Raw genomic sequence first — 15,918 nt, 5'->3', positions numbered from 1 at the left:
GGTACCTACAATTTTGAGGTAGTTAAAGACTTCGTCTACCTCGGCACTGCCATAAACACAACAAACAACATCAGTTGTGAAATAAGAAGAAGAAATGTATTGGCCAACAGATGCTACTATGGTTTAAGTAAGCAATTTAAAAACAAAGCCACATCTCGTCAAACAAAAATAACACTATACAAAACGCTGATACTACCCGTGCTAATGAATGGCTCCGAAGCATGGGTACTTGCGCAAGCAGATAAGGCAGTGCTAGGTGTGTTTGAGAGGAAAATTCTTCGAAAGATCTACGGGCCGATTTGCGTTGACGGTGAATATCGACGTCGTATGAACCACGAGCGTTGGCTAGGCCATATCATAAGAAAGAGCAATGATGAACCCGCTAAAAAGGCGTATGAATACATGCCTCATGGCGGTGCACGCAGAATCGGCAGGCCTAAGCTTCGATGGAGCATTCTAGTGGATGAAGAAATGAAAAGGCGCGGTATTCCAAAAATTCAAGCGAAAAACAGAGAGGAATGGAGATCTTTTCTTAGTTCGGTCTATGGAAAAATCAATATGACTTGTCGGTAGGTTTTGTAACATAATTATGACAGACTCATAATTTCAATAGACTCCTGTTCTGTAATGTAAGCCTTCACTTGGGCTACCCTACGAAGTGTTGCACTACTTTTTTGGCTTGATGAACAGGTTCGAATTTGAATCTCTCAGCCAACTTAGTTCGAAACCCTGAAAACTTTTAGAATTGGCGGTTCGTTATAAACCTGTTTTGTTAACTTTTTTGTATGAAGATTTTTATACCCTATACCACAATGTGGAAAAGGGTATTATAAGTTTGTTTTGGTAAAAATTCATGTAACACCGCGAAATATACGTCGGAGACCCCCAATGTGGTATACCAATCTTCATATCTCGACGAGATAAAGCGATTTTGAGATGTGTGTCCGTCCGTCAGTCCGTCCGTCCGTCCGTCCGTCCGTCCGTCTGACCATTATAAATTGTAAACACGCTCCAGGCTGCAATTATGGACCGATCGTCACGAAATTTTGTATGGAGGTCGGGTTCAGATCAGAATAGATCCCTATTCTTACTGGTGATGATAGTGAAATATTTAGCGGTTGAAATGGACCAAAAACATAATATTTATCCAATTTTCTAGCGGCTCTGTAGGTCTCAATAATAGTCCGATCAACGCGTAATTTTAAATAAGGTAAGAGTATATCACAAAGGAGAAGCTTGCAATTTCAGAGAGCGATCAGATAATATTTAGAGGGTTAAATGGACCAAAACTTTTGTGTGAAAATTGTGAATATTTTTAATATACAGCTTATATCTTAATTCCTGGAAGTGACATTCCGGACAAGTGAGATATCCTTGAAAGTGGAACGCTTGACCTTTCAATTGATGCCAATTATGTTGGTGTGCATGATCAGATAACTTTGCACCGGGTAAGAGTATAGGTCGAAAAAGATGCCTACAATTTTGAATGATGATCTGATATTCTTTAGCGGGTGAAATGGACCATTACTTTTGTATGAAAAATATAAAAATTTTATTTTTGGTCGTTATTTTAATTCCTGGAGGACATATATATTTCGCAAAGTAGCCTACATATGAAAAAAAAACTATTGACCTTTCCTTAGATGTAATATGCAATAAAGTGTTTGTTCGATAACGGGCCTACTGCCTAATATATAATGGGTTCTGTGTATAGAACCACATTTTTATCCCATGCTACAAAAGTTTATGTAACACCACGAAATATTTCTTCTAGACCCCTTATTTGGTATGTCGAAATTCATATCTCGACGAGATAAAGCGATTAAGCGATGTGTGTCCGTCCATTAAAAATGTTAAACAAGCTTAAGGCCGCAATTATGGACTGATTGTAACGAATTTTTAAGGAGGTTGGGTTCGGGCCAGAATAGAAATGATTACTTTTTGCTGATGATCGTGAAATGTTCAGGGAATGAAATGGACCAAAAACAAAATTTTTACCAATTTTGTAGCGGCTCTGTAGGTCAAAATAATAACCCGCAAAATTTTAAACAAAGTTTGAGTTCATGATGAAGAAAAAGCGTACAAACCAACGTGAAGATCAGATAATACTTAGCGGATTAAATGTAACGTAGCGGTTAAACAACGGAAGTAGTAGTACTACATAATTGGGTTTCACTACATTTTAGTTTGTGTAAACTAAATTTTCCTTTCCTGCTACAAAAATGTCTTTGGTCATAAGTATTATACATTACATCTCTGATATTTGATAATTAAATTTTCACAATCATTGAAAAGTAGTTCCGTGGAGAGCGATTGTCCAGGGATAGTGGTATAGGGTATCCCATGGTCGGCTCCCTCCGACTATAGACTTTTCTTACTTGTTTACTCATAAAAAATAACAAGTAAAAAAGTATCAGTCGGCTTTGCCGAATCAGCTTGTGTAAATTGAAACACAAAAAAACTTATGTATTTAGGGGGGTTTCAAAATTTTGGGCGAATGAACCGACAAAAATGTTGATTAGGATTAAAGCTCAAAAGTTTTGCGGAGGAGGTACTTAAAGGAATGAACCGACATAGACCATAAGGGGTGCCATAGGGGGTTTTTACAACCTTCGGGCGGTTTTCTCAAGAAGTATGGACTTGCCACTGAAAAAACTTTTACTGTCGTAATTGAGGAAGCGAATGCAAGTTGCTTCAACAAAAATCAAAGTGATTCGAAAGCAGGCCTTAGAGTGAACTTATCCGAAATTTTGTGTGGGAGGTACTGGATGGAGTGGACATATATAGTCCATTTTCGATCCTGATCTATATCTGGTAGATATATTAGGATGTTTAAAGTATGGACCAAATCGGCCACTCCCTTCAAGAGTTATAGATCGAACAATTTTTGCGAACATTTTTGAACTTTTGTGGTGGAGGTACCTGAAGTAGTGGACCGATATGGCTTATCTTCGAACTTAAACTAAGTTTGGACAAAATATTACGAAAGCCAAATTTTGGACCGAATCGGCAGATCCATTCGAGAGTTATCTTGCGCTCCAAGCACTACACACGGTGTCATAGGGGTTTTTTTGTAACTTTCAGGCTATTTCCTCAGGAAGTATGAACTTGACCCTGATGAAACTTATATCATCGTATAGGGGGCAGTGACTACAAGTTGCTACAACCAAAATCAAAGCGGTTCGAGAGCAGGTCCTAAACTGAACTTTTCCGAAATTTTGTGTGGGAGGTACCCGAAGGAGTGGACCGATTGAGTCCATATTGGAACCTCATCTAAGTCTCATAGAAATTTCACGATGTGCAAAGTATGGACCAAATCGGTTACTTCCTTTAAGAGTTATCGTGCGCACAAATGTTTCGAACATTTCCGAACTTTTTATTTCGATGAGGCACATTTTGTCCGTATGAAAGTGTATATACCCTCGTTAGCATAAATGCTGAGGGTAGAAAAAAGCGTTAAGTTCGGCAGGACCGAACTTTTTATAATCTTAACCATGAATTATTGTGAAATTATATCGAATAATTAGTCTTCTCAATGCCCACAATTTTAGGCTGAGAAGTATTTATGCGGGCTATACCAAAACGTGGGCCTATGTTAACAACTTTTGGCGGAGACGTTTGTTGAACACTATGAACTCTAAATTCCAAATTACAGCCAATTTAGTCCAAAAATGCAGAATATAACTTCCATCCGTAAATTTGGCGACGCAAGTATTTCTGGGCTTATACCACTTCAAATCTTAAATGCCAAATTGTGGCTAATTCGACGGCATCGTTTAATGCCTAAAATTTTTGGCAGAGACATTTTCTGCCCCTCTAAAAACCCTAAATGTCAAATTACAAATAATTGTTATACCCTCCCCCTCGAGTTGTATTGAAGTGGGCCAAAAAAGCCCATTATCGAACTTGATCTTCCTGCAAACAAAAGACGCATCTTCCAAAAAAGTCGGGAGTCCTATCCCCATTTTTGTGGATGCTAGATTACAACAGACAGACGGACGGACATGTATTAATCGAGTCAGGATTTTACTCTGATCAAGAATATATACACTTTATAGGGCCGCAAATAATAATTTCAATGCGTCACAATCGAAAAAAAAAAAACAAACCTAATATACCCTCCATACTATGCTGGAGCGTATATAAAACCTCTGCCCGTAACTCCTTTCAAATTTGCTTCAATTGATGTATAACAAAATTTTTCCATGCCATAAAATATGTGCCTTTTCGGCCTGGTTAAGTGGCCTTTAGACATGAGTGGGCTTTTAATGCTTCAATACTCGACAGAACGGCTAACCACGTAATTATTACAAATCAAAGCCTTCATCATAACAACAAAAGCAGGCCGCGGCAGTAATGGAAGTATGAACAAAAATTCAAGTGGCATCAAACACCAAAAAACACTGAGTGAACGGAAACGGAAACGAAATACTTTCATTCGTTAGATGTTCAAGTATTCGTGGAAATACGGTTTGCCACCATTTCGTTTAGGTGCAAAATGTATTGCCTCTAGTAGAACCAGAGTTAAAATCAGTGGCTGTGGTTTTATGGTTTTTGCTGCGGCACTCAAAAGTGGTCAGCGGAAATAAATTGCTGCCATAGGAAATTGAGTTTTTGGCATGACTTTGTAGTTACTCTTCGGGTTGTTGTTGCTGTTCTATGATAACTGCAATTATAGTATGGTATGGTGGAAAAGAAAAAATTTAAAGACGCAAGGAATATGGAGTCAATATTGAATTTTATGGTTTCAGTTATTGTAAAGAGTATAGAGACGCTATATGTAGTTACTCAAATCTGCCTTTATGAACTCACATTAAACTGTAAGGTAAAAATATTGAATTAATAGGAAATTACTTCACAACATATGTCAGGACTTTACTGAGAAAAAAAGTAAAGAAAGAAACTACGTTGTTTAGAGTAAATTGAAATTTTAACATTTACAGCTTTTTAACTAAAATTGTTGTCAAAATAAATGTCCCAGATAATAATTACATTCTCTTTCTATTTCTTCTTTCTTCCAGCCATGAAAATGTTGACCAACAACGACACATCAGTTTCTTCCCTCCATGATATAAACAATATGATCCTAGGAAGCTATGACCAGCAAGAACCAGAATTTGAAAATACAACAAATCGTGATGTAATCGGAGCCGTTGGTACAACAGCTCGTCTACATTGCCGTGTGCGAAATTTAGGAGATCGTGCCGTATCGTGGATACGTAAACGAGATCTTCATATCCTGACAATAGGCATTATGACATATACAAATGATCAGCGATTTTTGGCGCGACATATTGACAATTCTGACGAATGGGTGTTGAAAATTGTTTCAGTGCAGCCGAGAGATGCGGGCATTTATGAGTGTCAAGTGTCGACAGAACCAAAAATTAGTCAAGCCTATAAATTAACAGTTGTCAGTAAGTAAAAAAATATATATGTTCTATATTGATGTACATACATAAATATTTAGTAGTAACTCTATAGGAAGCCTGGAGTCAAGTGTTGGCATGTCACCACTTTGTCTACCACTTTTGTGACTTTGTCAACATTTTGTCTACAAATAGTCAACAATCGTTATTTTACTGTCTTTCTTGAATAAAATATACAATTTAACTGTTTGGACTGTTCATTGTCTTATAGTAATGGATTACAAATGTCAATTCCATTACTTATACGTCAAGTAAATCCAGTGGATTTTATTGGACGTATACGCTATGGAATCGACTTTTGAAATCCACTGCATCTGGCTTTTAAATCAAATAAAAGCTGAAAATAGACCAACAAATCTAATAGTGAAACTCTGGTACCACTGTCTCCCTATGGTCCTTTATGAACTATTGACTCACTACATCCAGTGTATCTATTGACTATACTGACTTACTACCCTCAATGTCAACACATGGTCCCTCAGCAAAAAAAAAAAAAAATAAAATAAAAATTACATGAGTTGTCTACAACAGCATCAGGCAACAGCATCAGTAACAACAGAACAACCACCATTCAGTCTTCACTCAGCAGTCAATGAAGAAGGTTGTGTTGTCGCTTGTTTCAATGATTATTAATTTTAGCAATGCATTAACGCACACGATTTTTGTGAAGAGAGCGAAATTTACGCTCTTGGTGTCGTATGCGTGATACCACACACAATTTATGTGTACTGGTGCCGATACATGGTCTTCAATTTGTCAGTACTCGTAGTACTGTTGACAGTGTCAGTAGTGTGTCAGTATAGATTCACTATTGACATTTCCTACAGGGAAGTTAAGAAATTTCCCAGAAAAGCTCAGAAGGGATGAAAAGAATCTTTTAAATATTAAATATTAGTGGCTGATTTTTGTCTTTATTTCAATGCTTAACCGCCATATAAAACAAGGGCTGGTATGATTAACGTCATACAAACGTAAACGAAACAAGTAAAAAACATTAACTTCGGGCGGACTGAACTTGTTATACCCTTCACCTTGAAATATTGTGAACTAAACTAAAATAATTAGGAATTTTTCTGCCAGCTGGAAATCCTAATTATCACTTATAGAAATTTTGGGCCGAAAATGTAGATTATAACGTCAAAATAGATGAAATCGGGTGGTGTGGTGTTATGTGGTTTATATCCTGTATCCACAATTCTTGGTGGAGAAAATTTTTGACCACAGGAAATACCAAGTAATAGCTAAATCGTTCGAAATGTTTGGTACAGATGTTAATGGATCACTGGAAACCATAAATTTAAAATTGCAGCCAATTTAGACCGAATATATAGATACAAACTTCAAAATACTTGAAGTCAGGCGTTACCATTATATAGGCTATTATAGGGGTAAAGTGTTTCCTAGTGATATCCCTTATTTCAAATTACTTCTAATTCGTTCTGCAAATGTAACTAAAATCCTCAAAATAACGAAAATCGCGAGATACAGTAATATGGAGGTACCGCACAAAACATGGGCATACAATATTGACAATTTCTGTTGGCCACAGGGAACTTGACATTTTTAGTGCAGATGTTAGCGAATCACTGGAAACAATAAATTTAAAATTGCAGCCAATTTAGACCGAATACATATGGTAATATTCAAAAAAGTTTTTCAATCGTTGAAGTTGAGGTTCACCATTTAATAAGTCGCGAACTGTTAATATATTTTATAGAATATTAATATATTTATATTAATTGAAGTGTTTTAGCCACGATCTCATAATATGGACCATAACAAATAATTTTCGTGGAAGCTGCGTTGGTGGTAATATAAAAAAATGGGAAAAATGTGTTGAAGTAAATACGTTTTTTTGTGTTATTTTTTGATTTCTGGACAAACCACTCAAAATTCAAACCTGTGCTCGAAGAAAGAACTAAAGAATACCCCTTGGGCAACATGGTTCTGGTGTATGACTTTTCGATATATACACTGCATCCCCCTAAAATCGATGCTGACATTTTGATGTTTTGATTTCAGTGTTTTTTGAATTTTTCTTATAATTAGAGGGTGCAACTAGATAATAATCCAAACTAGTTTACAGGATTGTAGAAATCACGATTCCACGTCGTTCGATGTATATCTCATGAGTGTGCTCCGTACAGCTTCCTAGTAACAGGAGTCCAAAGGCGAAAATTTGGTGCGTAAATTTTCTGAAAAAAACCTATTTTTATACCCTACACCACTATGTGGGGAGGGTATTATAAGTTGGTTTTGGCCAAAAAGTTTGTAACGCATCGAAATAATGGTCGTAGACCCATACTTATATATACCAAAATGAATGTCTCGACGAGCTGAGTCGATCTGGCTATGTGTGTCCGTCCGTCAGTCCGTCCGTCCGTCCGTCTGTCCGTCTGTCCATCTAAACCTTGTAATCACGCTACAGGTCGCAATTTTGATCGGATAGTCACCAAATTTTGGGTGTTGATGAGGGTCCCACAGAGGAAGAAGCCTGTTGATTTTGATGATGGTCGGATAATATTCAGGGGTCGGAATTGGCAAAAACTTATTTGGAGACTCAATTGTGCGGTCAACAGATTTAGGAGGATACAGAAAATTTCTCGTTCTGTTTAATTTTCTGGTCACTCTTATTGACCTGTTTATTGATACAGAGTCAGCGGTTAAGAGAACTGATGAGGAAGTTTGGCTGCTTCCGAAACTATAGTATTCTCTGCCTCCGCTCGTAGTAATCAATTTCAATACCCACTGTTAAACATTTTGTTTCTTCAAATTTTGAAGCAACAAAGTATGGACTTTAGCTGAAATAAATACACAACAAGTATTATTTTGCAGTCCAACAATACAAAGCCAACAACGTCAACGTTTTATTTCAAAGCCAATAGCTCTGTTTCTTTAAGAGGTATATCAAAAGCAAAACCTGGCAAGAAAAGTAGAAATTATCACCTTTACAACGATGTACAGTAGGCTGTCGTAGGTGGTCAAACAACAGAGATATCGCAATAGTCGGTAATGCATCCCATTTTCCGATTTTTTTGTAATCACGCTACAAGTCGCAATTTTGATCGGATCGTCACAAATTTTTTGGGAGTTGATGCGAGTCCCACAGAGAAAGAAGCCTATTAAGTTTGGTGATGGTCGGATTATATTCAGGAGTCGGAATAAGCAAAAAGCTTATGTGGAGAGAAGTCAACGTGTTTTTCTTATGCGAATATCTCCGCTTCTGGTAGGAGTATTCCAAAAAGAAAGCCTGCCAATGGTAGAAGAAAAGATCTCCTTTATATTGATGCAAAGTATGTTGGCGTAAGTGGGCAAACAACAGAGATATAGCAAGTCAGAAATATATCAAATTTTTTTAATTTTTTGTAATCACGCTACCGTTTGGAATTTTGATCGGATAGTCACGAGATTTTGGTGGTAGATGCGGGCCCCTACCTATTGATTGTGGTGATAGTCGGATAATATTTAGGGATCGGAATGGGGAAAAACTCATTTGGAGACAAATTCAAAGTTTTATTATTTGTGAATATATCGGCTTCTAGTAGGGGCATTCCAACGGCAAAGTTGGTGTGAAGTAGGTTGGCGAAGGTGGCCAAACAAGGGAGATACCACAATAGTCGGTAATTCTTCCATTTTTTGCAATCACGCTACAGGTCGCAATTTTGATGGGATGGTCATGAAATTTTGGTTGCTTATGGGTCCCGAGAGAAAGAGGCATATTATGTTTGATGGTATTCGGATTATATTCCCTAAAAGAAATGTTTACCAGTGAAAAGCTTATGCACAGGACTAGTGGTGTAGGGTAACACATGGTCGGCCCCGTCCCGAATATAGCCTTTGCTCACTTGTTTGGCTTTAAAATTTACAACTGTCGTACAGGTACCCCTGAACCCCGCGTGATTTTAGTTTTTCTACCTGCCGGATCTAATGAGATCTTCCGCGGTCGAATCCATCCACTAAAACGCCGGATATAGATACCTTGAAATCGCGTAATTTTTGCCCACTTGAAGGTTTTTTGAATAGAAAGATGCAACTGATGACACACTTTGGCCGCTGAATGAAACACGGGAAAATCCATGCATATTGATAGACATGGACTCCCTGTATTCGAAAAGCACATGCACCTCTACCGATTTAAACCAATTCGCGAATTATACGGTTTTTAACTTCTATGTTTTTTCTTTGATTGTAATTTCAATATTACTCTCTACTTCTTATTTCTATTGCTTATCACAGAAAGCAAATATACTTTCACGATGACTAAATACTTTTCTCGTAGAAGTTTAAGCAAAATATTTCAGGATTTGGATCGAAATTTAGCGAAATAATAGAATAACTCCCAACATTTATTTTTCAAATTTTTCGTATTTAACCAAAAATATATTTTTGAAATAATTTCCAACAATAAATTTCCGTTCTGTGTTGTTGCTGTAATATGCAAGTTATAAACGCGATCTTTATAATTTTGGTCTCACATTTTTCTACGCGTTGTCTAGATTCTGTACGTATTTTTAAATTATTTTTTTAGAGATTTTTGGACTCTGATTAAGAATAAATAAAATTTATTCCAAGATTTCTTCAATATTTTTTGATTTTTGCGAAAATAAAAATAAATTTAGCAGCTATTTTAGCATCTACGGATAGATATCAAATGCTGCTAACGATTCATATATACATGTTCTTATTACAACACAACAGGAATTTTTAAATATTTTTTCTTTACAAGAGAGTAAAACCGCATATAACTTTTGAGTGCAGCATCCAATTTTGTGAACGCGAACAGATTTTTCGTAACTCATGTACCAAAAATGGCGGATGTGCTCGCCAAAAAAGTTTTTAATTTTTTTTCTATGTAATTGTAAAGGAAATTTGAAATTTACCATATATAGATACAAACTTCAAAATACTTGAAGTATAGGGCTATTCCAAAGTGTGGGCCTATGTCTACAATTTCTTGGGGTGAAGTGTTTCCTAGTGGAATCCTAAATTCCAAATTACAGCTAACAGGGCTGCGGAGTCGAGCCATTTTGCCTTCGACTCCGACTACAGGCCAGTTTTTTTTCACGACTCCGACACCGGTGTCGACTCCGAGGGTAATTTCATATACCAATTAAACATGCACCATTTTTAACTGTTCCTATATTTGGACCATATACACTTACATATATGTTGTTTTCCCATATACACCTATGTTGTTTTGTAATTCATGTTCCATATTGATTCTGCTATATCTTACATAGAAAAGTAGCATCAGAAACAAGTTAGAAAGTTTAAGTCGGTTATGCCGAAATATATGTAAGGGTATATACGCGCATATTATTATTTTAAAATTCGGTTGGAGAAAAATTCTGTGTTAAAATTAAATAGCCTACACCAATCAGAAATTCCTTGGGAGGATCATTTGCGGATGTGCCATTTTGGTTGGTGCCGTCAGGGTTTCTTGGAGCTTTTAGGCCAATATCTCAGGAAGTATGGACTTCCGCAAGAAAAAAATTGTACCGTCATAAAGGGAGCCGCAAGCCCTTAATCTTCACTTTATCCGAATTTTGTGTGGGAGGTACTCTAAGGAATGGACAGATATAGTTCATATTCGAACCAGATCTATATCTTGAAGAAATAATACGATGTCCAAAGTTTTTACCAAATCGATTGTTCCCTTCGAGAGTTATCGTTCAGACCATTTTCCAGAAAAATTTTGAACTTTTATGGGGGAGGTACCAGAAGGAGAGGACCGATATGGCTCATCTTCGAACTTATACTAAGTTTGGACAAAATATTACTATACCCAAAATTTGGTTCGAATCGGTTGAACTGTTCGAGAGTTATCGTGCGCACAATCCAGACAGACAGACAGACATTTTTCGTATCAACGTGTATATACTAGGCCGGGGCGATTTGAAAACCTTAATGGGCCCTTCGCGTTTCTGATTCCTTACATTTTCAAATTAAAACGGGCATATCTTCTTTTTTTCATAACGAATTTCTATTGATCCTTCTTCCTTTTAAAGGGGTGAATTATATCTTTCGAACGAGTTATTATTTTTTAAATCGGTTAAGTTATAGTGGTTTAAGTCTACGAAACCCCACCAAAAAAACTATAACTGAATTTCTCACAATTTTCAAAATAAATATTAAACAAAACAAAAAAATTATACTTTTAAAAATTATGAGAAATTCAGTTATAGTTTTTTGTGGGTTTTTGCAGACTTAAACCACTAACTTAGAACTTTGTTAACCGATTTAAAAATAACTCGTTCGAAAGGTATAATTCACCCCTTTAAAAGGAAGAAGGATCAATAGAAATCCGTTGTGAAAAAAGAAGATATGCCCGTTTAAATTTGAAAATGTAAGAAACCCAGATTTTCACTACTTTTACCGTTATAAAAAAAATAAAAGGAAGTAACCCAAACGAACTAATGGCATTTTCGTTCTCCATGGATCCTAACACGATAGAATTTTGCATCACAATACTTGAATATTTTTCTGGTCAACTTTTGTAGCACAGTCCCATTTATCGACATTTTCCGAAAAGTTTGCACCTTCTCAAGGTCAAAACCGCCTGAAGGAGCATTCCATTGCTTTTGCGATGTATTAGAGAGTTCTTAATTACTATCTTTGCTACAATTTTTGTCTTTGTGTTGGATCGAAAATCTCAATGATTTGGTCGTTATACGCCAAAATGTCAAAAAAAAAACGTGGATAAAAAACTTAAAGTCAAAATCGGGAGGCTCGATTTTCACCGTAGACCTATGGTCTAGTGGACTCTTTTGCTCAGTTCATTCCCAGGAATCAGATACGCGAAGGGCCCATTAAGGTTTTTTCCTTCCATACAAATCGATCCGGCCTAGTATATACCCTTCTAGCCTAAAGGCTGAGGGTATAATGAATTTTGCCCGCAGTCGGAGTCGAGCTTTTTTCACGACTCTGCAAAATTTGCTAGACTCCGACTCCGAAACCCTAACAGCTGACCGAAAATCGCGATGTACCTTTATAGGGAGGTACCGCACAAAACATGGACATACAATATTGACAATTTCTGTTGGCAACTGGGAACTTGAAAACTTGGCCACTGAAACTTGAAATGTCAAATGTCAGCATTAAAATTTGATATAAGATAAAGTATAAATCGTAGAAAAAATAGAAGTTGCTGACTCAGAAAACGCATTTGAATCTATAGAATTAAGATATTTCAAGGTACAAAATATTTGTATTGAATTTACACCGAGCCTCATTATTGAAGGAAAAACTCTGTCTAGAGCACACAAGAGGTCTGCTCTGGTTCAATAGTATGTTCACTAGGGTTATAACGTTTTTGCAATTTTTGCAAATATCAAATATACCACCGCATAGCCGAGTAGAGCATGAAAAACTACTGTGAAATACGGTGTCATTTTTTCTCTAAAGCGAAAAAAGTTTCCGCACCAAATGCATTTAAGTTCAGTAATGAATTATTTAATTTTATTTGTTATAATGACACATGCGCTTTTCGTATTAACTTAATCTAATTTAAAATCAATTTCGAAACAATTCTGGGCCAATTAGTCATCAGAGCATTTAATGCACAATATTGAATTTGTTTGTTTCTCTTTATAAACTCGCGACTTTTATGTTTATATTTATTGAACCTATCGGACAAGAGAATATGTGGTCATTTGCAACGAAGTCGCCAAAGTTACAGACTGTTTTTAATGAATTTGGCTGTGAGAATTTCTATAAATTTTTATTCAAACAAAGCAAATTTAAATTTTTAAATAGAAAAAATATCAAATGGGCTTTAGTAATCGCAGTCGGTGTGGAAAATTTTTTCACCGAATCGAACTACAACACGCGTTTTCGTTATCAGGACAATATTCCGCACAATTTACTGGCATGGTATTTTTTTGGTTATACCCCTAATGTTCACTAAGTCATTCATTGACATTCCCGCCTCAAACCTACTTTCTTAATTACTTAACCAGGCCCATTTAAACAAAATAAACACCAATTCTATAGGGAAAAATACCAGCAATCGTGAACGAATTTGTCCATATCTATTTAATAAACATTAAATCCTCTTTCATTACAATCTCCATGAACACTAGCCATAAACCGTACTCCGACAATGCCTATCACCATGTCATAATTACTTAACTATTTTTGGAATCTATTTTAATTAAGATTAAGGCTAAAAATATTTATGTTAATGTTTGGCATTTTTGTTCTCTCCTCTTTCACCCCTTTTTCCCTACAGCATCCAAAGCACAAATTCTTTCTAATCGAGAATTGTTCGTGCAAAGTGGTAGTGACATCAATTTAACCTGCATAGCACCACAGGCGCCCGGTCCTTACACTCACATGCTGTGGTACAAGGACAGCGAACTAATCAACGACTCAACAAGGGGTGGTATACGGGTGGTATCCGAGCAGCAAATGAAAACGAGCAATCTGGTGATTTCACGTGTAACACACACGGACTCGGGCAACTATACGTGTGCGGCAGACAATTCAAGTGAGTAGTAGTTGTGATAGTAGTAGTAATACTATACCATGGTTTAAACAATACTCGAAGGAAACACAAACAACAAAAATGTTTGTGTCCTTTTAAAGGACTACCGCATTGTTTGCCATCATAAGCTATTCAAGCGTTCATGTAAACGTTTTGTTTATCTCTATTATTTTTGTTGATTTTTTCTTCTTCTACTTTTTTCATTTTACACGCATTCCCGACATTCTGACGTGGCTGGTGGATTCAACGCCCACGCAAATATTTCCGCACCATCATAACCTCGGTAGATAGCGACAGTGTTTTTGTACATATCATCAATAGTGAAAAACATGCCGCCATGCAACATGAACTGGCAACACGACTGCATGTACCACACAGCCTTCTACTAATCCTGACAATATTCTATGTAAGTTGAACTTTATGTGTATTTAAATATATCCATGTATGTGTATTTAAATTAATCCATGTATGTATATGTAAGGGCATGTGATTTAAGCGTTCCATTAACATATTAAACAGAAAATTAACGAATAAAACCAGAAAGAAAATAAAGATAAGTCCTGTTGACATAATGAGAAAATGAAGGAAAAACGCAAAAAAAATAAAATCCAAAATTAATTTGAAATTTAGAAGATTTTTCATTATCTCTAAAGCATTACTCTAATATGAAAATTAAAAAAAAAAACGACAAATTGAAGGATATCATTTGAACCTATTAATCTTAGTAATGAAAAAGAAGACAATTGGAAATGAATGACATAATGTCTGATGATGATTAATGTTGATTACAGGGGGAAATAACAAAATGAGTTGGAAATATTGAAGTTTGGGGAAGATGCATTTATTTCTCAATAGGAAAATATCCTACACAACACACTTTATTAGCTTACAACAACTTACTTACTTACTTACTTAACTGGCCCATTACAGAACATTTGTTCTATAGGCCGAACTAAGAAGAGATCTCCACTCCTCTCTATTTGTTGCTTTGCACTCTGGAATACCGCGCCTTTTCATCTCATCATCCACTTGTTTGCGCCATCTATTCCTTGGCCTGCCAACTCTGCGTGCACCGCCATGTGGCATGTATTCATACGCCTTTTTAGCGGGTTCATCATCGCTCTATCTTATGATATGGCCTAGCCAACGCAATCGCTGCATCTCGATACGTTTAACTATATTGATGTCGTTGTATAGCAGATACAGCTCGTGGTTCATGCGACGTCGATATTCATCGTCAACGCAGATTGGTCCGTAGATCTTTCGAAGAATTTTTCTCTCAAACACACCAAGCACTGCCACGTCTGCTTGCGCAAGTACCCAGGCTTCGGAGCCATACATCAGCACGGGTAGTATCATTGTTTTGTAGAGCGTTATTTTTGTTTGACGAGATGTGGCTTTGTTTTTAAACTGCTTACTTAGACCAAAGTAGCATCTGTTGGCCAATACAATTCTGCTTTTTATTTCACAACTGATGTCGTTTGTTGTGTTTACGGAGGTGCCGAGGTAGACGAAGTCTTTTACTACCTCAATATTATAGGAACCAACTTCCACAGTCGGTCCGAGCTCAATGGACGCATTGCGCGTCGACACCATCAACTTGGTCTTCTCACCGTTTACCGCCAGACCCACTTTAGCAGATTCTCCTTCGACCTTTATAAAGGTATCAGTTACTTCTTTTACTGATCGGCCCATGATGTCTATATCATCAGCATAAGCAAGTAACATGTGACTATTGGTGTAGATTGTGAAACTTCTTTTGACGTTTGCCTCTCGTATAACCTTTTCTAGCAGGATGTTGAAGAGGTCACACGAAAGGCTGTCTCCTTGTCTGAAACCTCTTTTGGTACCAAACTCTTCGGAGAGGTTCTTTCCTATTTTAACTGAGGACCTCGTGTCAGTTAAAGTCATTTTACAAAGTCGGATGAGCTTTGCGGGAATACCAAATTCAGACATGGCTTGGAATACCTTTGAACGCAGCGGGCTGTCGAAGGCTGCTTTATA

General features: G+C 36.7%; 1 protein-coding gene across 1 annotated transcript in view; it reads left to right on the top strand.

The window, feature by feature from the left end:
* Positions 1-5,025: 5,025 nt before the first annotated feature.
* Positions 5,026-15,918, top strand: part of dpr5 (defective proboscis extension response 5) — a 39,902-nt gene continuing 29,009 nt past the window's right edge. Inside the window, exons 1-3 of the mRNA XM_073979751.1 lie at positions 5,026-5,417; positions 13,660-13,917; positions 14,202-14,320. Of these exons, the coding sequence (XP_073835852.1) occupies positions 5,030-5,417; positions 13,660-13,917; positions 14,202-14,320 (765 nt within the window). The 5' untranslated portion in view covers positions 5,026-5,029. The remainder of the gene's footprint in view (positions 5,418-13,659; positions 13,918-14,201; positions 14,321-15,918) is intronic.

Source organism: Musca autumnalis, unplaced genomic scaffold (genome assembly GCF_047663935.1).
Source record: "Musca autumnalis isolate F117 unplaced genomic scaffold, ASM4766393v1 scaffold_374, whole genome shotgun sequence".
In the NCBI taxonomy this organism is placed as follows: Eukaryota; Metazoa; Arthropoda; class Insecta; order Diptera; family Muscidae; genus Musca; species Musca autumnalis.
The sequence above is the reverse complement of the archived record's forward strand: the minus strand, read 5'-3'. Positions and strand labels throughout refer to the sequence as shown.